Source organism: Podarcis filfolensis (assembly GCF_964270895.1).
Source record: "Podarcis filfolensis genome assembly, chromosome: 6".
Classification (NCBI taxonomy): domain Eukaryota; kingdom Metazoa; phylum Chordata; class Lepidosauria; order Squamata; family Lacertidae; genus Podarcis; species Podarcis filfolensis.
In genome coordinates this window covers 93,589,199-93,613,138 of record NC_139609.1, presented here as the reverse complement: position 1 = coordinate 93,613,138, position 23,940 = coordinate 93,589,199, and the positions used below count along the sequence as shown (strand labels likewise).

Sequence of the window (23,940 nt, the reverse complement as noted above, 5' to 3'; positions counted from 1 at the left end):
GGGAGAGCGAAGGGGAAGAATCCGAGGGCAGCGTAGGGGAGTATGACAGTGGCCCGAGAGATTCCATGAGCTTCTCCAGCGAATCAGAAGATTCCCAGAAGGGGGCGCCGATGGTCAGGGCAAGGGGGGTCCCAGGGGGGACGCACCAGAAACAAGGAGCCAGAGGGGAACCCCAAAGCAGCAGTGGAGGATCAGGACCAGTTTCCCCACCAGAGCGTAGTGGGGGGGAGGAGTCACATGTGTCAGGAGCAGTGTCTCCTCCAGAGAGGGAGTCAGGGCTGACCACACCTCCAACGGAGGGGAGGTCAGTTGCAGCTAGCCCCCCCGATGGGGGAAGCAGTGACAGCAGCAGTGGAACGGTCAGGAGGAAAGCTGCTGGCTGGGCGCGCGCGCCAAGTTCAAATGTGCAGGCGCGCGGAACAGCAGGAGACCCGGATGGGGAACCAGCTCCTAAAGCCCGCCGGAGGGAGGGAGAAGGCTCAGGGGAATCAGCGGGAGAAGAGGCTAGAAAGGGCGGAACCCCGGCGGGCAGGCGGACCCAGAGGAGGAAGGAGCAGCGGAGAAGGTGGAGCAAGGCTAGACTATTAAATTGGTGTCAAGGGGGAGGAGACTCAGACGGAGCATCAGTGGTCTGAGACTTTGGACGTGGGGCTGCGCGCTGCGGCTCTGGAAGTGAAACTGAACTTCAATAAAGACTTTTATACTTAACAACGAAGCAGCGTTGGTCCTTAGTGAGCTGGGACCTAGGGTAGCTCTGACACTTGTGTTTATTCTTTTTAAGAGGGATTTTACCAGGAAGGAATCTTTTAATAGGAAGACTCAGATGAGTCAGCAATAAGCTGATCGCTGCGTAATTTAAAAAGGGGGATGTTTGGAACTCTGCTAGAATATGGAACTTGCTGGCGCAAGTTAGGATGGATATCATGAAATAATATATCCTCTCCTGCCTCCCTAATCAACCCCACAAATCTCACTCCCGGCCACCTCCCTTGAGAAAGTTATTGGCAGCGCTTAGCAAGGAGCCGTGGCTGAACTTGACACCGGAGGTTGGGCAGGGCGGAACCAAGAAGAGCCTGCCGGATCAGGGTCAGGGCCCATCTGGTCCAGGATCCTGATCTCACAGTGTCCAGCCAGATGCCTCTGGGAATCCTGTCCAGGGATCGGAGCACAGGACCGACTCTCCCCTCCTTTGGTTTCCAGCAACTGGGTTTCAGAATATTGCTGCCTCCGACTGTGGGGTCAGGGCACTGGCACCCTTTGGGACGAGGGGCGGGATATAAATTACCGTATTTTTCACTCTATATATCGGTGCGCACTGATCCCTCTTGCTCTTCTGGCTTCAGCGATAGCTGTGCAGCCTGCATATGCTCCATAAGACGCACACACATGTCCCCTTACTTTTTAGGAGGGGGAAAGTGTGTCTTATAGAGCAAAAAATACGGTAGATAGATAGATGGATGACAGAGAGATAACAAGACTGGTGACTGGGAGCGGCCACCAAGACCACATAACACCGGTCTTGAAAGACCTACACTGGCTCCCAGTACGTTTCCGAGCACAATTCAAAGTGTTGGTGCTGACCTTTAAAGCCCTAAACGGCCTCGGTCCAGTATACTAAAGGAACGTCTCCACCCCCATTGTTCTGCCTGGACACTGAGGTCCAGCGCCGAGGGCCTTCTGGCAGTTCCCTCGCTGTGAGAAGCCAAGTTACAGGGAACCGGGCAGAGGGCCTTCTTGGTAGTGGCACCCGCCCTGTGGAACGGCCTCCCACCAGATGTCAAAGAGAACATCAACTACCAGACTTTTAGAAGACATCTGAAGGCAGCCCTGTTTAGGGAAGCTTTTAATGTTTAATAGACTATTGTATTTTAATATTCTGTTGGGAGCCACCAATATTTTAATATTCTGTTGGGAGTGGCTGGGGAAACCCAGCCAGATGGGCAGGGTATAAATAATAAAATTATTATTATTATTATTATTATTATTATTATTATTATTATTATTATTTCAAAAGCAGCCTAAGGGGTGGAGTTCTGTCTCCTGCGGGTGGTGGGGCGAAGGACAAAGCCTCGTTGCCAAAATGAAAACTGGGGCTCAGCTTCCTTAGTCGTTGGAGGAATAAAAGGGTCAGGATGAGTCACATCTGAATGACAAACTGGTGGTTTCGAGGAGCGGCCGGCAGGTTAGCTAGCAGCTTGGAGGAGGAAGAGGAAGGAGGTTCTAATTAGGACACCCTTTATTTGTTCAACGCCAGGCTTTTTGTGTCCCCTGTGTCTGTGTGGTTGGTTCGGGTGGACAAAGGGCCTTGTGGAGATCCTTTCCGCTCACGGACTCACACACGCGAGCCTTAATTCAGGGCGAGCGGGGGGGAAAGAGGAACATTAAAACATGCACATGCAAAAAAGAAACTGGTTAAAGGTTTGTGATTTGCCAGTTTTGGGTCCGGGAGAAAGAGGCGCACATGCAAACACACAGAGAACCAACCACAAGCCAGTCGAACGGAAGAGGGTTAACCAGGAGTCAGGGAGATGGTGCATAGCTGTACGAATGCTTAGCAAGGAGCTAGAAAGAGTCTCAGATCTATGGACTTTTCAAGGGTTCTGGCGGAAGATCTCAAGGGTGCCCCTGTGCCCATGTCAACTCCTTCATTACTTATTTTGCTTTTGCGTGTGTGCGTGTGTTAATTTGTTTTTACTAAAGGATTTTTAAAATAGCAGCTGTGGAAGACCCTAATCTGCATTGGGACCGTATTTTACCATAGTAAAAGGGGGGGGGGTGTTAAAGGTTTATTCCTCCATTGCGAGGGGTTAGACTGGACGATGCTCAGAATTCCTTCCAATATCCCATTTCAATGATTCTGTTAAATACTCCATCCATCCATGCCATGGTCCCAGTGCCAATTGCACTGGGATAAAACAGTAATAAAACAGCTTGGGGGGCAGGGGGGGCTTGATTCAGTTTAATGAGCGACAGCTGCTTGATCCCTCAAGACTGTTTTGTTTATAATAATAATAGTAATAATAAATTTTATTTATATCCCGCCCTCCCCAGCCAAAGCCGGGCTCGGAGCGGCTAACATCAAATGTATAATACATTAACATAAAGTCAGACAATCAATTAAAATACATCCTCAAATCAGATCAGGATCAAAATAAAATCCAATCGGATGGCAACCCGCAGATTAGGGTTGGGGACCTTAAATGCTCACCAGGCCCAACTGTTTGTGCTGAACTTATATGGGCCTGTGAGAAAAATTGAGAGGCCACTTTCATGCAAGTTCTTATGAAAGGGGAGAGGGGGTCAGGCTGAACCCCGACCAAAGGCCTGGCAGAACAGCTCCGTCTTGCAGGCCCTGCAGAAAGATGTCAAGTCCCACAGGGCCCTAGTCTCTTGTGGCAGAGCGATCCACCAGATTGGAGCCACAGCCGAAAAAACCCTGGCTCTAGTTGAGGCCAGCCTAACCTCTCTGTGGCCCGGGACCTTCAAGATGTTGTTGTTGTTGTTTTTCTGCTGTTTTTGCGTTCTCATCTGTTCTTAATTGTCTTTGTTGTACATCACCCTGAGATGGTTGTTTAGGAGGCAATTAGCAAATCAATAATAATAATAATACTACACCCTCCTGGCAAAATTGGGAGAAGTTCAAAGGGCAGCTGTGCTCCAGTTCATAGATTGTTTGGGAAAGCGCAAATTGGGATGGGTTTGCATTGACATGTGACCCAGACAGAATTTCTGCCCCACGCCTTGTATCCTGGGTACCACGGGACCCCCCAACTCTCGTATGTTAAGTTGCTCATTATGCTATAAACCTCCCAGTGGCTTTTAGTGGGGGGGGGAGGTATATACCTTTCTTAATTAAAAAGATACCCCCGCTAAAGGGGGCGCATCGACCCACACGGTAGATTCCTCATCATGCAGACCTAGACCTCAGCAAGAACTCTACACTCGATTTAGTATTCAAACCAAACCAAAAGAAAAAAAGAAAATAGTAAGTTGGAGGGTGCAATTTGATCCTCACATATCCCAGCGGAGTTTCCTCTGTTCATCAGATGGGAGTTGCAGTTCGGGGATGAGTCAAGCAGGTAACAGACAACCAAAAGCACAGAGAGACACGGATAACCAAAGAGGGAGGGAAGAGAAAAGAAAGCAGGGAAATAAGAGCACTTAATTTAAAAAAAGGGGGGGGGGAATTTGCCCTGGAAAAGCATCCTGCATCTCTGTTGCCTGGATGCAGAATCCTTGACCTGTAACAAAGTCATTCGTATGGCTGGGTGGAGAGGAGTAGGAACGCCTAGCTTTGGCATGGAATTCGTCACATGCGGCCCCTGGGAGGTCGTGTGGCCCTCAGGCTGGTCCTTACCAAACCTTGCCTGCTCCCACAACAACTTAGTCTCACAGGGTGTTTTCTGGCACAGGCTCTGAAGCATTGCACAGGGCAGAGATGTCAACTTCTGCAAGAGTTGGGAGAAGCTGTAACTCAGGGTATTCTCCCATAAGAACCTCTCAAGTGTATCAAGCACCTTCTTGATGATTCAGGGCCATTACTGCCAAAATAACATCGCATTTGGAGGTCTGCTTTATTAAAATAACCCAGTAGCAAGTGTGTTAAAACGGAAAGAATGTTCAGAACCCAAGAAGAGCCTGCAGGATCAAGCCAGTGGCCCATGTGGTTATCTCCTGCTTGGACTACTGCAATGCGCTCTACATGGGGCTACCTTTGAAGGTGACTTAGAAACTAATCCAGAATGCGGCAGCTAAGCTGGTGACTGGGAGCGGCCGCTGAGACCATGTAACACCAGTCCTGAAAGATCTTCACTGGCTCCCAGTACGTTTCCGAGCACAATTCAAAGTGTTGGTGCTGACCTTTAAAGCCCTAAATGGCCTCGGCCCCGTAGACCTGAAGGAGCGTCTCCACCCCCATCGTTCAGCCCGCACACTGAGGTCCAGCGCTGAGGGCCTTCTGGCGGTTCCCTCCCTGCAAGAAGTGAGGTCACAGGGAACCAGGCAGAGGGCCTTCTCGGTAGTGGCGCCTGCCCTGTGGAACGCCCTCCCAGCAGATGTCAAGGCAATAAACAACTATTTTACTTTTAAAAGACAACTGAAGGCAGCCCTGTTTAGGGAAGTTTTTAATGTCTGACGCTGTATTGTTTTTAATATTCAGTTGGAAGCTGCCCAGAGTGGCTGGGGAAACCCAGCCAGATGCACGGGGTATAAATAATAAATTATTATTATTATTATTATTATTATTATTATTATTATTATTATTATTATTTAGTCCAGCATCCTGTTCTCAAAAGCGGCCAACCAGATGCTTGCGGGAAACCAGCAGGCAGGTTTCTAGCCCTCTCCCTGTCCTGTGTTCCCCAGTAACTGTTTCTCAGAAGAATTGCTGCCTCCGACCACAGAAACAGAACACAGCCACCATGGCTTGTAGCCACCAACAACCCCCTCCTCCATGAATCTGTCCTTTCTTAATGCCATCCAAGTTAGTGGCCATCACTGCCCTCCTGTGGCAGGGAGTTCCACAGTTTAACTGTGTGAAGAAGCGCTTTCTTTTATGATACGATACGACAATCTTTATTGTCACTGTCCCATACAGAACAATGAAATTGAAAAATCTACATATGACATTCAAAACCCAACAAGACTGCTATCCCAGCTATCCCAGCCTGGTTAGCCCCCTAAAAACTCTGACACCCCATTTTAAAATACAATATACTCCCATACAGACTCCTTAAAGGTAAAGGGACCCCTGACCATTAGGTCCAGTCGTGGCCCACTCTGGGGTTGCGGCGCTCATCTCGCTTTATTGGCCGAGGGAGCCGGCGTACAGCTTCTGGGTCATGTGGCCAGCATGACTAAGCCGCTTCTGGCAAACCAGAGCAGCGCACGAACACGCTGTTTACCTTCCCGCCGCAGCGGTACCTATTTATCTACTTGCACTTTGACGTGCTTTCGAACTGCTAGGTTGGCAGGAGCAGGGATTGAGCAACAGGAGCTCACCCCGTCGCGGGGATTCAAACCACCGATCTTCTGATCAGCAGGTCCTAGGCTCTGTGGTTTAACCCACGGCGCCACCCGCTTACAATGTGTTTAAAACCAAAATTGTGTTTGGATAGAAACTGTTTCTCAGGCAGCTAGTCCTAGTCTTTATAACCCTGGACCTTCTTCCAGAAGCCAGAAGCTGAAAGAGATCATTTCCGGGGTGCACATTGTCCTGTGCTATCTCTGCAGCTTTCTTATGGCACCTGGAAGCATAGATTTGATCCAAGGTGGGAAGAGTGCACCCAATTATTCTCTCTGCAGTCTTTACAACCCTGGACAGCATTGTTTTATCTGCCCTGACTCTTCTAACATACAGCTTTATTGGAGGTCGAGGCCTGGCGTTATGAGAGAGAAAGTCTTTCCTCTTTCCCCTTTCCGTGCGTTAGTTTAAGAACTTCTATCACGTCTGAAGCGGTCGCCTTTCTTTGCAGAGGAGGTTCTGCCTCTCCCTCCTTTCGCCCCTGAATTTTACACAGGTACTCGGCGCTTCCTGCCACCTCTTTGCTGGGTCTGACCAGTAGTGGAAAAAATTGATAAGCAGCCTTAAGCGGATGGTGTCTTTCTTTCTTTTTTTGGTCTTTTTCCTTTCCTCGTTATCTTTTTTAAAAAAATTAAGTCTCGCATTTGGAAACCAAATCTTCTGCCCCTCCTCTTCCTCAGCCTCCCTCCCCGGAGAACAAAAACGCTTCAAAAATGCCGGGTGACCAGCTCAAAAGACACACACAAATCCCCACAAATGTCACCGGTGCCTTTCATTGCGCTCTCGCAGAATCAAACAGGAAGCAGACAAGAGAAGAAGCGAGAAGACAGAGAAAGGGAGAGGAAGGAGCTGGGAAGCCCAGCTGAGGTTTTTCAAACGGGGAGGAGGGCAGCCTTGAAGTGGCTTGACATTTCCAAGATGTGGGGGCTATTGTGCCCCCAGGCGCCCATAAGGAGGGCGCCTTGAGGGGATCAAGGCTCGGAGCTGAGGTAAGGCGTGGCAGATCCAAGCGGAGGGATCTATTTCTGGAACGCCGTCTCCTAAAAACTTTTTCTTCTTCTTTCAAAAAAGCATTTCCAGACATATAGAAAAATGTGTGTGTGTGTGGAGAAAGCAGAAAGAGAAGTTGTCTCTTCTATTCGGCTGGGCTCCAATTATTTAAACGCTTTCTAACTGCTCCCTCCCAGCAATTCTATTCTTCGTCGGGAACGGAGATGTTCTGGACCTCCCCAATTAGCTGGTAACTCAAACAGCATAAACAGGGACGCAGGTGGCGCTGTGGGTTAAACCACAGAGCCTAGGGCTTGCTGATCAGAAGGTTGGTGGTTCGAATCCCCTTAACGGGGTGAGCTCCCGTTGCTCGGTCCCTGCTCCTGCCAACCTAGCAGTTCAAAAGCACGTCAAAGTGCAAATAGATAAATAGGTACCGCTCTGGCGGGAAGGTAAACGGCCTTTCCGTGCGCTGCTCTGGTTCGCCAGAAGCGGCTTAGTCATGCTGGCCACATGACCCAGAAGCTGTACGCCGGCTCCCTTGGCCAGTAAAGCGAGATGAGCGCCGCAACCCCAGAGTCGGCCACGAATGGACCTAATGGTTAGGGGTCCCTTTACCAAACAGCATAAAATGGCCAATGGGTGACTGCAGGCTCAGGTTTGTGGAGAGACTGGGGGATATGAGGGGCAGTGGGGGCCGAAAGAGGGGAGGGTTGTCAGGCAGGGATGGGGGGGCGTGGCTCAAGGGAAGGTCCCAAACCCAACCCCAGTCACGTCTCCATGGGGGACTGAGAAAGACCCCTGACTGAAACCCTCGAGGGTTGTTGCTAGCTTGCATAGGTAAAGGTAAAGGGACCCCCGACCATTAGGTCCAGTCATGGCTGACTCTGGGGTTGCGGCGCTCATCTTGCTTTATTGGCCGAGGGAGCCGGCGAACAGCTTCCGGGTCATGTGGCCAGCATGACTAAGCCACTTCTGGCGAACCAGAGCAGCGCACAGAAACGCCATTTACCTTCCCGCCGGAGCGGTACCTATTTATCTACTTGCACTTTGACGTGCTTTCAAACTGCTAGGTTGGCAGGAGCAGGGACCGAGCAACGGGAGCTCACCCCATTGCGGGGATTCAAACCACCGACCTTCTGATCAGCAAGTCCTAGGCTCTGTGGTTTAACCCACAGCGCCACCCGCGTCCCTTGCTAGCTGGCATAGGCAGTGCTAAATTAGAAGGACAATTGGTCTGACTCAGTACACCTTCCCATATTTGAGGTAGCAAGCTGAAGCCCCAAGCTTGGACTACTGCAATGCGCTCTACGTGGGGCTACCTTTGAAGGTGTGAAGAATGCGGCAGCCAGACTGGTGACTGGGAGCGACCGCCGGGACCATATAACACCGGTCCTGAAAGACCTACATTGGCTCCCAGTACGTTTCTGGGCACAATTCAAAGTGTTGTGCTGACCTTTAAAGCTCCAAATGGCCTCGGTCCTGTATGAAGGAGCATGTCCACCCTTATTGTTCAGCCCAGACACAGAGGTCCAGCTCCGAGGGCCTTCTGGCAGTTCCCTCCCTGCGAGAAGTGAGGTTTCAGAGAAACAGGCAGAGGGCCTTCTCGGTAGTGGCACCCGCCCTGTGGAACGCCCTCCCTTCAGATGTGAAGGAAATAAGCAGCTATCTTATCTTTAAAAGGCATCTGAAGGGCAGCCCTGTTTAGGGAAGTTTTTAACATTTAATGCTGTATTGTTTTTAACACACAATTGGGAGCTGCCCAGAGTGGCTGGGGGTATAAATAATAAATTATTATGATTATGATTAAATAACCAGGCAGAGGGCCTTCTCGGTAGTGGCACCCGCCCTGTGGAATGCCCTCCCACCAGATGTCAAGGAAATAAACAACCACCTGACTTTTAGAAGACAACTTTAATGTTTGATCTTTTATCGTGTTTATTCCGTTGGGAGCTGCCCAGAGTGGCTGGGAAAACACAGTCAGATGGGCGGGGTATAGAGAATAAACTATTATTATTATTATTACTCTACTACTACTACTACTACTACTACTATTACTACTATTACTATTATTATTACCTGCGCTCCCCGATACTCCCCTGAAAAGGCTCCTTTCTGTTTTGGGAGGTTGGCTGGGTCAAGTCAGGCGGGAACCTTAAAATTCTTATCACAGGATGAACCATTCTTACCAAGTGAACTGCAAGAGCACTTCAACACAGAATCTGAGGTCCTTGTCGTGCAGGGACAGGGGGCAGCGATCCCTGTAAGGGACGGCTGCATATCCCTGCATTGCCGGTGTGGGTGTGTGTGTGTGGTTGGTCTAGATGAGCCTCACGTTTCCTCCCACATTTATGATTCTACAGTAATGCAGATAAGTGATGGCCCTTTGCCCCCTGACCATCAGATCTCTGCGCGTGTATCCGGTGACCATTCTGCAGGAATTTTTTATGTTTAAACACACAAATACACACACACAGACACACAAACACACAGCCTCAGCAAACAGTCGGCTTAGCAGCACCGGTTATTAAGATGCATTTTGGTCCTTGCAAACGGAAAAAGGAGGACACACAGAGAGGGAGACAGTTAGGAGGAGCCCTTACCTGACGCTGAGTTCTCTCTGCCGCGGCAACAAAAAGAACAGCGAGCAAACCCCGTATTAAAACAGTGGAAACACCAGCAGGGCGTTAAGAGGCAAAAAGGGAAATAAAAACACAGGGAGACATGTTTTCCCGGGATTCACAGCACTTGGAGCAGTTAGCATCTTTATTATTATTATTATTTATTTTTTTAAAGCACCCGCTGCGATTTCAGCTTTGCTCAGAGGGCAGCTCTCTTGGGGGGGGGCGCTTTTCAAAGCTGCCACAACTAACCACGCAACTACGTTTCCCAAATACCGCCACGTCTGGCAGGTCCCCCCCCCAAAAAAAAACCCCGTAGCGTACATATTTAATTGGATTTAGGATTTCGCTCAAATCTAATTTTTCTTACGGTGTCTCTGCAAGACTGAAAGGGGTTTAAAAAAAGGAAAAAAGTATGTGTGGCAGGGAGAAAACAGAAGGGGAAAAATATGCCTGAACCCTAAACTGGTAAAAATAACTGTGAGGAGGGAGAGATCGGGGGGGGTGCAGCCTGAATGGCGCATGTTGCAGGGATCCGTTGAATGCTCGCTCTGAACACCCACACGGTGCGCAAGCCCATGGGCCGATGACCAAATAAAGACATCTTAAGTCAGCTGAAGCCACTGGAAATGTCAGCCTGCTTCAGAATCCATCAGATCTGCCTATGTTCTGTGGCAGCCCCCCAGGTTATGGGGTTTCCTCCCTGGGGATACCGCTCTGGCCCCATCCCTGGTGACTCTCAGGCAGGCAGAAAAGAAAGTTCTATTTCACTTCAGCTCTTTCAAATTCAGCACTGCTCTTCCTGCTTCTTTCATGCTCTTTGTTCAAATTCTGCCACTGTTTAAACTGGTTTCCTGGTGTTTTCCTTTAAACTGCTCTGGGGTGTTTCCACCAGCCGGCAGCAGGTACGAAACTGCGCTTTACACACAAGACGTTTGCATAAATATTATCTCTGAAGAAGAAAAGCGAGTGGTTTTTGAGCAGCCTTCCTGAAGCTGCTGGCCTCTGGATATTTTGAACTATAACTCCCATCATCCCTGGCTGTTGCATGCACTGGGAGTTGTAGTTCAAAAACATCTGGAAGGCCCCATGCTGGGAGGGAGCTATTTTAGGAGGTGCAGTTGAGTGCCACAGGCGTCTTGGTATTGCCTCCTGGGCATAGGAGACAAATGGTTTCATCATATCCCCCCTGCTAGTATGGTTTAGTCCTTGAATTAAAAATTACGATTTTTAAAAACTGCAGTGTAATCAGCTGAGAGCACCTTTCAGAAATTTGACCACAAGGTTTTTTGTCCATTGTTTGCTCCAGATACCGTATTTTTCGCTCCATAAGACGCACTTTTCCCCTCCTAAAAAGTAAGGGGAAATGTGTGTGCATCTTATGGAGCGAATGCAGGGGGGAGGCAGGCAGGAAAAGCCCCCAAGAGCCGCACACAAGCTCTGCGTGGCTCTTGCGGGGTTTTCCCCAGGAGCGAGAAGGGACTGACACAGCCAGTCAGTCCCTTCTCCCTCCTCATAGAAAAGCCCGCAGGAGCCGTGCGCACCTTAAAGGATTTTAAAATATTTTTTTCCTTGATTTCCCCCTCTAAAAACTAGGTGCGCCTTATTGTCTGGTGCGCCTTATGGAGCGAAAAATACGGTACTGAGCAGCCCCAAGTTGCAGATTTATTGCAAACCGCCCCCTTCTCCACCCTCAATGAGTTGAAATCTTCTCCCCACCCTGCGAGAGCTGCAAACTGAGCAAAGAAGCTGGACAAGCAAACAGCTTTTTAAGAAATAACACAGAAAACGGGGACGGGCGGTTGGAATAAACACATCCAAACACCCAAACTGACAACCCGGTGGGCAACAGAGGATTTCATGCAGTTAGTTTGCAAGTGAGTTCCGGAGACCTGCCCCCACATTTGGCGCCTTTCGCCCCCCTCCCCCCCCCCAGTCATTCGGGGGCAGGTCCCAAGAACCTTCTCAGACAGGACAAAAATTAACTTGCCGCCTATATATGTATCTCAAGAGGTGGGCAGAGGCTCTTCGGTTCCTCCTTGGTTGTCTTCTAGATTACTGATCCTTTTTGATGGTCCCTAAATGGAGGGGGTGGGGCTGCTCCCCCCACTACAAAAAACTCCCCACCCCACTTCTCAGAAGGGTTGGAGTGGGAGCAAATTCCCCCTTCCCTGGGATTTCCCAGTTGGACCAGTACTTCTCAAATTCAGCTGCAGTGGCTTCCCGTATTATTTACTGCAAGGATAGAGAACTGGTGGCTCTCCAGATTCCCCCCCCCCCGCAAGGCTACAAATCCCATCAGCGTTGAGCACTGGCCAGGCTGACAAGGAATGATGGGAGTTGGAGTCCACTAGTATCTAGAGGGCCGCAGGTTCCCCAAGCCCGACTCATTGCTCTCTGCAGTTGGGTCTGTTCCACACACTTAGTTGACGTGGGGCTGATCCTCACCGTAGGATCATAGAATTGGATCCAGTGCCGAGAAGCAGTTTGATGTGAGCTCAGAGCTGCTGCCCAATCAAATACTATGCGGTCACGCTCTACCTCAGTTGTGTTGGGCAGTGCTGCGTAGTGGTTAGAGTAATAATAATAATGCCACTCTTCTGCTTTGGTCAGGGCCGTCTTAACCATAGGTGGCAGGGGTGCGGGTCACCCGGGTGCCAGGCTCTCAGGGGTGCCAGACTGAGAGTCCGGGCCCTGAGAGTTGGAGTCCGGGGAAGAGCCCACCCATTGGTTGGAGCACCGCGGCGGGCTCTACTACTGCGGGCGGCTCTGCGCCGTGAGTTTGGGGGTGAGCGAGCTAGCGAGGCGCTGAGGCGGCTGGCTGGCTCAACCCTCCTGCGCACCTGGGATTGGCACAGTGCATGCTCTAGTTATCTCTCGCTTGGACTACTGCAATGCGCTCTATGTGGGGCTACCTTTGAAGGTGACCCGGAAACTGCAACTAATCCAGAATGCGGCAGCCAGACTGGTGACTGGGAGCGGCCACCGAGACCATATAACACCGGTCTTGAAAGACCTACACTGGCTCCCAGTACATTTCCGAGCACAATTCAAAGTGTTGGTGCTGACCTTTAAAGCCCTAAATGACCTCGGTCCAGTATACCTGAAGGAGCGTCTCCACCTCCAACGTTCTGAGGTCCAGCGCTGAGGGCCTTCTGGCGGTTCCCTCGCTGTGAGAAGCCAAGTTACAGGGAACCAGGCAGAGGGCCTTCTCGGTAGTGGCACCCGCCCTGTGGAACGCCCTCCCACCAGATGTCAAAGAGAAAAATAACTACCAAACTTTTAGAAGACATCTGAAGGCAGCCTCTTTAGGGAAGCTTTTAATGTTTAATAGGTTATTGTATTTTAGTGTTTTGTTGGAAGCCGCCCAAAGTGGCTGGGGTATAAATAATAAAGTATTATTATTATATTATTATTACACCACAAGGTGCCCGGCTTTGCACAGCCACCGACGCTGACACCTTGGGCTGGTTTGTTGCACTGGGCTCTTTATGTTTCCTCTTTCCTCTAAATGTGGTGTCAGCTCTCTAAAAAAAGACTGACAAGTCTGGGGAACCTTTCCTAAAAAAACGTCAACAACTTTGGGGTTCTCCCCCTAAAAAAAGGTCAATAACTCTGGGGAACTTGGGGGGGCGCCGAGCAGATGTTTGCACCCCGGCGCTGCATATGCTTAAGATGGCTTTGGTTTCCCCAGTCTAACGATGCCGACATATGTTGTTGGGTTCCAACACCCACCAACCTCAGCCAACGTGGCCAATGGCTGGGGGGTTTATGGGTTGCTGTAGCGCATCAACATCTGGAAGGGGCAAGGTTGGAGGAAGCCAGGGAGAGTACATTGGATTAGGACTTGAGCCGGTTAGCATTTGGCTGCCAGAGCTCTCTGGGCGATCTCGGGCCCATGGCCCACCTCACAGGTGGTGAGGATCAAATGCTCAAGGAGTCTTGGAAAACAGGGAAGAAAACCTGATAAGCTGCCTTAGTTTGCCGGAGGAAGGGCTGGATAAAGACATGGAAAATGACTTTTGCAGCCCTGCCCAGAGAATTTGCATGAGGGCAGACTTCCCCAAGATCGCCTGAAGATGTCTGGAATTTGACCAGCTGGAGAAGGCGGCCTTGAGTGATCCCTCGTCCCCTTTGCTAGACGACTCGGAAGCATGGGCCAAGTATGGAGTCTGATCTGGAATCCTTTTCAGCAGAATCTGAGGGTCTTTGGGACACGTTCTGGGAAGAAGCCGGGGATCCTTGCAGACCCCACCGGAAAACCCACCCTGGCAGCTCTGTTTGGCTGAAGACGTGGAAGCAAAGGAGGGGCTTGCAAGAGTCCCCCTACACCCAGCGTTCAGCCCTTCTTCCTGCCCCGTCCCACGGCACTTCTTACCTCTTCCAACTGGCTGTGGACATGCTGCACAATCAGATCGATGGCGACGGTGTTCCCACTGCCTGGAGCGGAGCAGAGAGAGAGAGAGAATTGTGGATACCTGTTTCCTAACAGCTATGACCCGGGAAAGCCACTAGAGGGCAGCAGAACACAGTCAACCGGTATGCAATCGAATTAACATTGCAATGTCTCTTGCTTACAGCACCGTTTGCCAACGTGGTGCCCTCTGGCTGTTTTTTTGGATGACAACTCCCATCAGCTCCAACCAACTGAGACAGAAGGGATTTGTAGAATCACAGAATTGTAGAGTTTGAAGGGACCCTGAGGGTCATCTAGTCCAACCCTCTGCAGTGCAGGAACATTTCACCCAACGTGAGGCTCAAACCCACAAGCCTGAGATTAAGATGCTCTACCAGCTGGGCTCTCCATGCTGTCCTGGTCCATGACATGTAGTCCAAAGCAGCTGGAAGGAACGCTGCCTTGGATAGTTGCCGTCTTTTTCTCAGCTGGTAGAGCAGGAGACTCTTAATCTCAGGCTTGTGGGTTCGAGTTCCACCTTGGTCAGGGGGTTGGACTAGATGACCCCCAGGGTCCCTTTCAACTCTACAATTTTATTATGTCTCTGTATATGCTGGAAGCTACCCAGAGTGACTGGGGCAATCCAGTCAGATGGGCAGAGTACCAATAATAATAATAATTATATCTCCCCCTTGTTTCTGATGTACATCATCACTCACCCCTTCTTCCCTGGTGGGGGGGGAGTCATGCTTCAAGGAATCGGATCCCTCCCCCGGTGGCAGTAAATAAGCAGATCAAACGAAAGGAGCCTTCTTAATAGTTAGTTTCCTTAATAATCACAGCGAGAGACAAAGGAATGCATCTCTCTCTCTAGAAATGGCGTTGCTCCCAGTTAAGGTTTACCCCCTCCACCTCCATTAATCTACATCACTCCTACGTTGGGTAATATGAATTTGTTGCCATTGCACTTTCTGTTCTATCATGCTCAGAGCCTGTCTAGTCTTAGGCGAAGGGGGGTCAGGAACACTTTCCAAGGATGCTGAATCTGCCAGCTGTCTCTCTCCTGGTGTTTTCTCTTCCAGCTATTCCTCACCCAGTATTTGCCAGCTTTCCCCCTCTAGGCTATGCCCACCGCAAACCACGGTCCTCCTGCCCTTGGGAAGGTTCAGAAAAAGGCCATTCCTCCTCAGTCCAGCCCCTGACACTTGTGTGCGCCCTGAGGCTCACCCCACCCATCATGTCTCACAAGCAAGGAGAGCCTTATTCTGCACAGAAAACACACAGAATTTAGGCACTGGACAAGCTGTTGTCCCGCCAGGCAAGACCAGGGAGGGGACACCTACCCCGAGGGACGACAATGTCCGCCAGCCGCATGGTAGGCTGGATGTACTGGTCAAAGGCTGGCTTGACAAACTTGTTGTACTGCTTGATGACGCCCTCAATGTCCCTGCCGCGCTCGCCAATGTCCCTACGGAGGCGCCGGACCAGGCGGATGTCAGAGTCCGTGTCGACGAATATCTTCATGTCTAGAAGCTGGAAGAAGGGAAAGGGGGTGATGAACTCACAGATATTCCACTTACTGAACACAGTGCATTCCCAGGGAATCACTCGTTAGGCCCTAAATGGCCTCAGTCCAGCATACCTGAAGGAGCGTCTCCACCTCCATCGTTCTGCCCAGACACTGAGGTCCAGCGCCGAGGGCCTTCTGGCGGTTCCCTCACTGCGAGAAGCGAGGTTACAGGGAACCAGGCAGAGGGCCTTCTCGGTAGTGGCACCTGCCCTGTGGAATGCCCTCCCACCAGATGTCAAGGAGAACAACAACTACCAGACTTTTAGAAGACATCTGAAGGCGGCCCTGTTTAGGGAAGCTTTTAATGTTTGATGCATTACTGTATCCCTGCTCCTGCCAACCTAGCAGTTCGAAAGCATGCAGTGCAAGTAGATAAATAGGTACCACTCCGGCGGGAAGGTAAATGGTGTTTCCGTGCACTGCTCTGGTTCGCCAGAAGCGGCTTAGTCATGCTGGCCACATGACCTGGAAAAACTGTCTGTGGAAGCAGACAAACGCCAGTTCTCTCGGCCTGTATAGCGAGATGAGTGCCGCAACCCCAGAGTCTTTTAATTGGATTTAATTGCCAGGGGTCCCTTTACCTTTACACAAGGGTTACGCAAGTTCAACATTAGGTCACTTTATCAGACACCTTTCCCAACACCTCTTAAGTCCCCATCACCGAAAGAACAATAAAACTCTCTACATATCCTTGCCCTCAGGACTTGTCTGGAGATGGGCTTTCAGAACACCTGACTTGCTCAACTGCCTCTGCAGATGTCTATTGTAGCTCCCCCCCCGGTCACTCCCTGGGTGGGGCGGCGTGGATGTGCTTTCACGCTTGGGGAATTATCGCGGTGAAATATACTCGGAGTCGAGTGTGGCTTTCATGCTCTTTATTCAGCTCATAGTGGTGAGGAGGAATGGAAGTTCCCCCAGGATGTCTGCTTTATATACATTATTTGCACAATGGGCCCCACGTGATTGGCTAATTCCGGGATTCACCTGTAGGCCAAACAGGTTGTGGATTCACTTCCACCTGGAGATGGATTGGGTGGCTCCTGTGGACCAATCAGACTGCTGCATTCTGAATCCTATTGTTCTAGGACCAATCAGACTGCTGCATTCTGAATCCTATTGTTCTAGGACCAATCAGACTGCTGCATTCTGGACCCTATTGTTCTAGGACCAATCAGACTGCTGCCTTTTGGATCCTATTCAACTCAGTGCATAACAGGTGGCATGCCCTGTTCCTGCTGCCTACGTGACTTCCTGCTTCTTGGTTCATGGAGGGAGGTGGAGCCCAAATTCACCTTTCTTTAAGGGTTAAAATGGCGTTGGAAAGAGGAGAGTCGGTTAAAGTATGGATTTTCTACGAATTTATAAAGCTAGGTATCTTGTCTGAGCTGTCAAGTCGAAAGGATACTTTCAGGCATCATATTTGTAGCATTGTAACAACTTTAAAGATATGCGCACCCCCATCATTTCCATAACAGCTGTTAGTGGTGCTCAGAATCCATCAAAGCCGGCCCTTAACAACACTGCAAACTCCACATTTTAAAGGAGAGCAATGTCAGGGGAGAGGCTGAGGTGCTCAACAGCAGAAAACAGCTGAAACAGGGGAGCTGAGAAGACTTGTTTGCAAAAGTGGAGCCCACCCTGGAGCTCTTGGACTGTGGGCAGGAAGTACCAAGGCTTTCTCCATTCACAGATTTGTCTTTTAAGCAAGAGAAGCAGCCAAAAACCACCCACTCCCCTCTCTTTAGTGCAGATGCTTCTCTGCTGACAATCCCCTAGCTGGCCACTGGAGGTCACTGTTGCTTCAAGATTGCCCAACTGTGAAACAGACCATTAAGGGAACGTCCAGGATACATTACGATTTTTTCCTGTGATCGTCTTATTTATTATTATTATTATTATTAGTAGTAGTAGTAGTAGTAGTAAATTGTGTTTTTAATGTTGGACACCACCCTGTGATCTTTGAATAACGGGGCAGTATATAAACTGAAATAACAACAACAACAACAACAACAATAATAATAATAATATAATAATAATAATAATAATAATAATAATAATAATAATGGCAGCAGCAGCAACAACAATAATCCTTAGGGACCTGCAGGACACTCATTGTGCCTGTGGTCACTCCTTGTGGGGAGACAAGCTTTGTGCCCCAGGCCAGACCATTTGCCCACCTAGCCTTGCTCTGTCAACTCGGATCAGCAGTGGCAGATCTTTGAGTTCTCGGGCAGAGAGAAATCTTCCCCACCCCCTGCTACGTGAGCATTTAAATCTGGAAACGATTGGAATCAGGGACCTTCTAAGAAGGGACGTGGGTGGCGCTGTGGGTTAAACCACAGAGCGTAGGACTTGCTGATCAGAAGATCGGCAGTTCGAATCCCCGCGACGGGGTGAGCTCCCGTTGCTCGGTCCCTGCTCCTGCCAACCTAGCAGTTCGAAAGCACATCAAAGTGCAAGTAGATAAATAGGTACCACTCCGGAGGGAAGGTAAATGGCGTTTCCGTGCGATGCTCTAGTTTGCCAGAAGCGGCTAAGTCAAGCTGGCCACATGACCCGGAAGCTGTACGCCGGCTCCCTCGGCCAATGAAGTGAGATGAACGCCGCAACCCTAGAGTTGGCCACGACTGGACCTAATGGACAGGGGTTCCTTTACCTTAAGAAGAAGAAACAGACCCTCCCCTAAAAGGAGTCCTCTGTCTCCGTTTTTTCACGACTTCAATATATAAATAAAGAAGAGGTGCACCTGAGCACTGGCAAGGGCCTTCACTTTCTTTGCAGATAAAAATATCAATTAAAAAAACAGGGTTAATGGGCCATTTCTGAAACACCAGGGATCCTGCCATACCTTCAGGAGTTCCTTGTCTGCAAACGCCATGATGCCTTCAAATATGATCACATTGGCGCCGTAGAGTGTTTTCTGGAAAGAGAGAGGCACGCCATGAAGACCAGATAAACAAGTAAAACGAAACAAACAGGTGGGTTGCCAGTGCTTGCTGGAAAGGAAAGGAGGGCAAGCCTGGTTCAAATGTGCCAGCCGAATGGACTATATGGGATTGGCAGAAATGACTGGCAGAATCCGAGACCAGGGAGAAGAGACGGTGGAAGAAGATTGGAAGAAATTTAAAGACTATCTACAGGAATATTGTAAAATTAATGAATGTTAGAATGATGTTGGATAGAAATTAAGTGGTTTCCAGCTGTAATGCTTTAAGAATATGGAAGAAGGGTATAAATAGGTAAAAAAAAAAATAATTAAAATGATGTTGGATTGGAAATAAGTGGTATTAGCAACAAAGTTAATAAGAATATGCAAAAATGAATTGATAATGGATGAAAATATTGAGTTATAAAATGTTAAGTTATAGAGATAAGATAAATGAAAGAGGGTAAGGATTTGCTGATTTGATTATTTAAATGGGAGTACAAGAAGGGGAGGTGAGAGGAAGTCAAAGAAACAAGCAAATGAGTTTTAAGTTATGAAAAAGAATTGTTTTTAATTTTTCTTATTTTTTCTGTATGTTTACTTTTATTTTTTTTATTTTTTTATTATGTGTTTTTGTATATTTGTCTTTGTAAAATCTTAATAAATATTTCTTTAAAAAAAAAATGTGCCAGCCGAACACATCTGGCACGCTGCCTGCGGTGTTTGCCCAACGGAGGCTTCCCTACCACCTTGGCCCTCTTCTCCCTCGCAAGAAGCAACAGCCGCCTGGGAACCACTTCTAATCCAAATACAACGAGAAGGGAAAAGGGAAGGAGGGGACAAGGAGCTTCCAAGGGGGAGAGCGGAGGCCATAGAATCATAGAATCATAGAGTTGGAAGAGACCACAAGGGCCATCGAGCCCAACCCCCTGCCAAGCAGGAAACACCATCAGAGCACTCCTGACATATGGTTGTCAAGCCTCTGCTTAAAGACCTCCAAAGGAGGAGACTCCACCACACTCCTTGGCAGCAAATTCCACTGTCGAACAGCTCTTACTGTCAGGAAGTTCTTCCTAATGTTTAGGTGGAATCTTCTTTCTTGTAGTTTGGATCCATTGCTCCGTGTCCGCTTCTCTGGAGCAGCAGAAAACAACCTTTCTCCTTCCTCTATGTGACATCCTTTTATATATTTGAACATGGCTATCATATCACCCCTTAACCTCCTCTTCTCCAGGCTAAACATGCCCAGCTCCCTTAGCCGTTCCTCATAAGGCATCGTTTCCAGGCCTTTGACCATTTTGGTTGCCCTCCTCTGGACACGTTCCAGTTTGTCCGTGTCCTTCTTGAACTGTGGTGCCCAGAACTGGACACAGTACTCCAGGTGAGGTCTGACCAGAGCAGAATACAGTGACACTATTACTTCCCTTGATCTAGATGCTATACTCCTATTGACACAGCCCAGAATTGCATTGGCTTTTTTAGCTGCCGCGTCACACTTTTGGCTCATGTCAAGTTTGTGGTCAACCAAGACTCCTAGATCCTTTTCACATGTACTGCTCTCAAGCCAGGTGTCACCCATCTTGTATTTGTGCCTCTCATTTTTTTTGCCCAAGTGCAATACTTTACATTTCTCCCTGTTAAAATTCATCTTGTTTGTTTTGGCCCAGTTCTCTAATCTGTCAAGGTCGTTTTGAAGTGTGATCCTGTCCTCTGGGGTGTTAGCCACCCCTCCCAGTTTGTGTCATTTGCAAATTTGATCAGGATGCCCTTGAGTCCATCATCCAAGTCGTTGATAAAGATGTTGAATAAGACCGGGCCCAAGACAGAACCCTGTGGCACCCCACTAGTCACTCTTCTCCAGGATGAAGAGGAACCATTGATGAGCACCCTTTGGGTTCGGTCAGTCAACCAGTTACAAATCCACTGAGTGGTAGCATAGTCAAGACCGCATTTTACCAGCTTCTTTACAAGAATATCATGGGGCACCTTGTCAAATGCCTTGCTGAAATCAAGGTAGGCTACATCCACTGCGTTCCCTTCATCTACCAGGCTTGTAATTCTGTCAAAAAACGAGATCAGGTTAGTCTGACATGACTTATTTTTCAGAAATCCATGCTGACTATTGGTGATCACAGCATTCCTTTCTAGGTGCTCACAGACTGTTTGCTTAATGATCTGCTCCAGAATCTTCCCTGGTATTAATGTCAGACTGACTGGGCGGTAATTATTTGGGTCCTCTCTTTTCCCCTTTTTGAAAATAGGGACAACATTTGCCCTCCTCCAGTCTGCCGGGACTTCGCCTGTTCTCCAGGAATTCTCAAAGATGACTGCCAGTGGTTCTGAGATCACATCTGCCAGTTCTTTTAATACTCTTGGATGCAGTTCATCTGGCCCTGGAGACTTGAATACATCTAAACTAGCCAAGTATTCTTGTACTATCTCCTTAGTTATTCTGGGCTGTGTTTCCTCTGCTGAATCATTTGCTCCAAATTCTTCAGGTTGGACATTGTTTTCTTTATCGGAGAAGACTGAGGCAAAGAAGGCATTGAGGAGTTCAGCCCTTTCTGTGTCCCCTGTTTGCATTTCACCATCTTCTCCTCTGAGTGACCCCACTGTTTCTTTGTTCTTCCTTTTGCTACGAACATACCCATAAAAGCCTTTTTTGTTGCTTTTAACCTCTCTAGCAAGCCTGAGTTCATTCTGTGCTTTAGCTTTTCTGACTTGGTGTCTACACGTGCTGGCTATTTGTTTGAATTCCTCTTTGGTGGTTTCCCCCCTTTTCCATTTTTTGTACACATCCTTTTTTAATCTTAACTCAGTAAAAGTTCTTTAGATAGCCACCCTGGCTTCTTTAGGCACCTTCCATGTTTCCGTCTCGTTGGTATTGCCTGAAGTTGTGCTTTTACTATCTCCCTCTGAACAAACTCCCAGCCATCATGAACTCCCTTTCCTTTTAGTATTACTGTCCATGGGATCTCACCCAGCACTTCCCTAAGTTTTATGAAGTCGGCTTTCTTAAAATCAAGAAATTGAGTACTAGTATGCTTGGCTGCTCCTTTCCGCTGTATAATAAACTTCAGAAGAGCATGATCACTCGCGCCTAATGATCCTTCCACTTCTACCCCACTAACCAGGTCATCAACATTGGTTAGGACCAGATCTAAAATGGCTGTTCCTCTTGTTGCTTCTCCCACTTTCTGGACGATGAAGTTGTCTGCAAGGCCAGTGAGGAATCTGTTTGACCTTATGCTCTTGGCTGAGTTTGACATCCAACAAATATCCGGGTAATTGAAGTCCCCCATTACCACTATCTCCCTTCCTTTTGCATGCTTGGCCATCTGTTCCAGGAAGGCATCATCTATGTCCTCCGTTTGGCTTGGGGATCTATAGTAAACTCCCACAATGAGGTCACTGTTATTCTTCTCTCCCTTAATTTTGACCCAAATGCTCTCACTTTGGCTTTGAGGTTCTAAATCTTGGATCTCTTCACAGGTATACACATCCCTGACATATAACGCCACTCCTCCTCCTTTCTTGTCTGGTCTGTTTCTCTGAAATAGATTGTATCCCTCCATTATTACATTCCAATCGTGGGACTTATCCCACCAGGTTTCAGTGATGCCTATTATGTCATATTTAGTTTGCTGTACCAAGAGCTCAAGCTCATCTTGTTTATTTCCCATGCTTTGCGCATTAGTGTACAGACATTGAAGTCCATTAATCATTCCCCCGTGTCTCTTATTTAAGGATTTTTTCCTCCCACCACTAGGTCTGCGTGCTGTTTGCTCCATTTGGTCTATGACATTTGGATGATCATCTTCATCAATTGATAGACTCCTACCTTCAGAAGCACTGTCTCCCTCCCCCACATTAGTCAGTTTAAAGCCCTCCTGATGAGGTTTCTGAGATTTTTGGCAAAAACATTCCTCCCAACCATTGTGAGGTGCAGCCCATCGCTTGCCAGAAGTCCATCTTTAAGAAACTGCAGTCCGTGATCTAAGAATCCAAACCGTTCCTGTTTACACCATTTGCGAAGCCAGTTGTTCACTTCCACTATTTTTCCCTCTCTCCCTGGGCCACGTCGTTCAACTGGGAGGACAGATGAGATGACAATTTGTGCATTTAATTGCTTCAATTTCCTGCCCAGAGCCTCGTAGTCTCTTTTGATCTTCTGGAGGCTATTGCTTGCAGTGTCATTGGTTCCCACATGAACCAAGAGGAAGGGGTATTTGTCAGTGGGTTTTATGATTCCTTACAGTCATTCAGTTACATCTTGGATCTTAGCCCCGGGGAGACAGCACACTTCCCAAGACATCTTGTCAGGCCCACAGATCACTGCTTCTGTTCCCCTCAGTAGGGAATCCCCTATCACCACTACACGCCTCCTCTTAGGTCTGGTCGGGGTTCTTCCGTGAGCTGTCCGTTCCAAGGTCGCCTGCACGTTCGCTCATAAGAAATATTGGATTTTAAACAGGCGTGAAAATGCTTGCAAGCAAGGAGGAGAGAGAAAAGAAGAGGGCGGGAGCGTTCCCATTGGATGACAAACAGATAAACTGCTGTATTTTTTGCTCCATAAGACGCACCTGACCATAAGACGCACCTAGTTTTTAGAGGAGGAAAACAAGAAAAAAAAAATTCTGAACGAAACAGTGGGCGCGTGATTTTTTGGGTGCAGGCTGTAGCCACAGAGATGTGATCTGATGGTGAATTTGGGGTGGCCCAATGCAAAAATCCTGAGGATCCATGTGGATCCATGCTTTGTAACCACGTTTTTGCACCATTGCAGTTCCAGGAAACAATGAATGTGTGATTGTTTTGGTGCAGGCTGTAGCCATGAACATGCTATGTGATCTGATGGTGAATTTGGGGTGAATCTGGGGTGAACCAATGCAAAAATCCTGAGGATCCATGGGCTTTTACCTCCTCCTTCTCAGGCAGCCTCCGCTAGCATCCCTTATCTCTCTTCTGATCCCAACGATCAGCTGTTTCCTTTCAACACTCCCTTCCCTCCTGTTTGCCTTAGTGCCTTTTCCTTAGCTGGAGCAGTTTTTTGCTCCTCCTTTTCTTCTATTTTCTCTCCTTATTGCTTTAGTCTTCCTGTTTCCCCCCCTTTGCAAGTTTGCTGTCTTTACCTCTCCCCTCCCAGGCAGCCTCCTTTATCTCTAGCGTCCCTTATCTCTCTCCCCATTGGCAAACGATCAGCAGCTTTGTTTCAACACCCACTTCCCTCTTTCAAAAAAAAAGAGCATGATCTGTTTTTTGCCCCTGGGCAATTCGGCTCCAGGGACCACACATTTGCTCCATAAGACGCACAGACATTTCCCCTTACTTTTTAGGAAGAAAGATGTGTGCCTTATGGAGCGAAAAATACGGCATATATGCGTTTTAGAAAACTATGAAGGCAGCCCTGTGTAG

The 23,940-nt window shown here is 48.5% G+C and overlaps 1 protein-coding gene across 4 annotated transcripts in view; it reads right to left on the bottom strand.

Moving 5' to 3' along the window:
* The window catches only part of UCKL1 (uridine-cytidine kinase 1 like 1), a 90,719-nt gene that overhangs the window by 21,693 nt on the left and 45,086 nt on the right, over positions 1-23,940 (bottom strand). For 2 of the 4 annotated variants that reach the window (XM_083618780.1, XM_083618782.1), the window contains exons 5-8: positions 18,448-18,519; positions 15,373-15,562; positions 14,012-14,073; positions 9,616-9,632 (exon numbers count right to left, since the gene is read on the bottom strand). In XM_083618780.1, coding sequence (XP_083474906.1) covers positions 9,616-9,632; positions 14,012-14,073; positions 15,373-15,562; positions 18,448-18,519 — 341 coding nt within the window. Of the gene's footprint in view, positions 1-4,015; positions 4,036-9,615; positions 9,633-14,011; positions 14,074-15,372; positions 15,563-18,447; positions 18,520-23,940 lie in introns of all 4 variants that reach the window. The other 2 variants (XM_083618779.1, XM_083618781.1) reach the window with 1 other exon arrangement.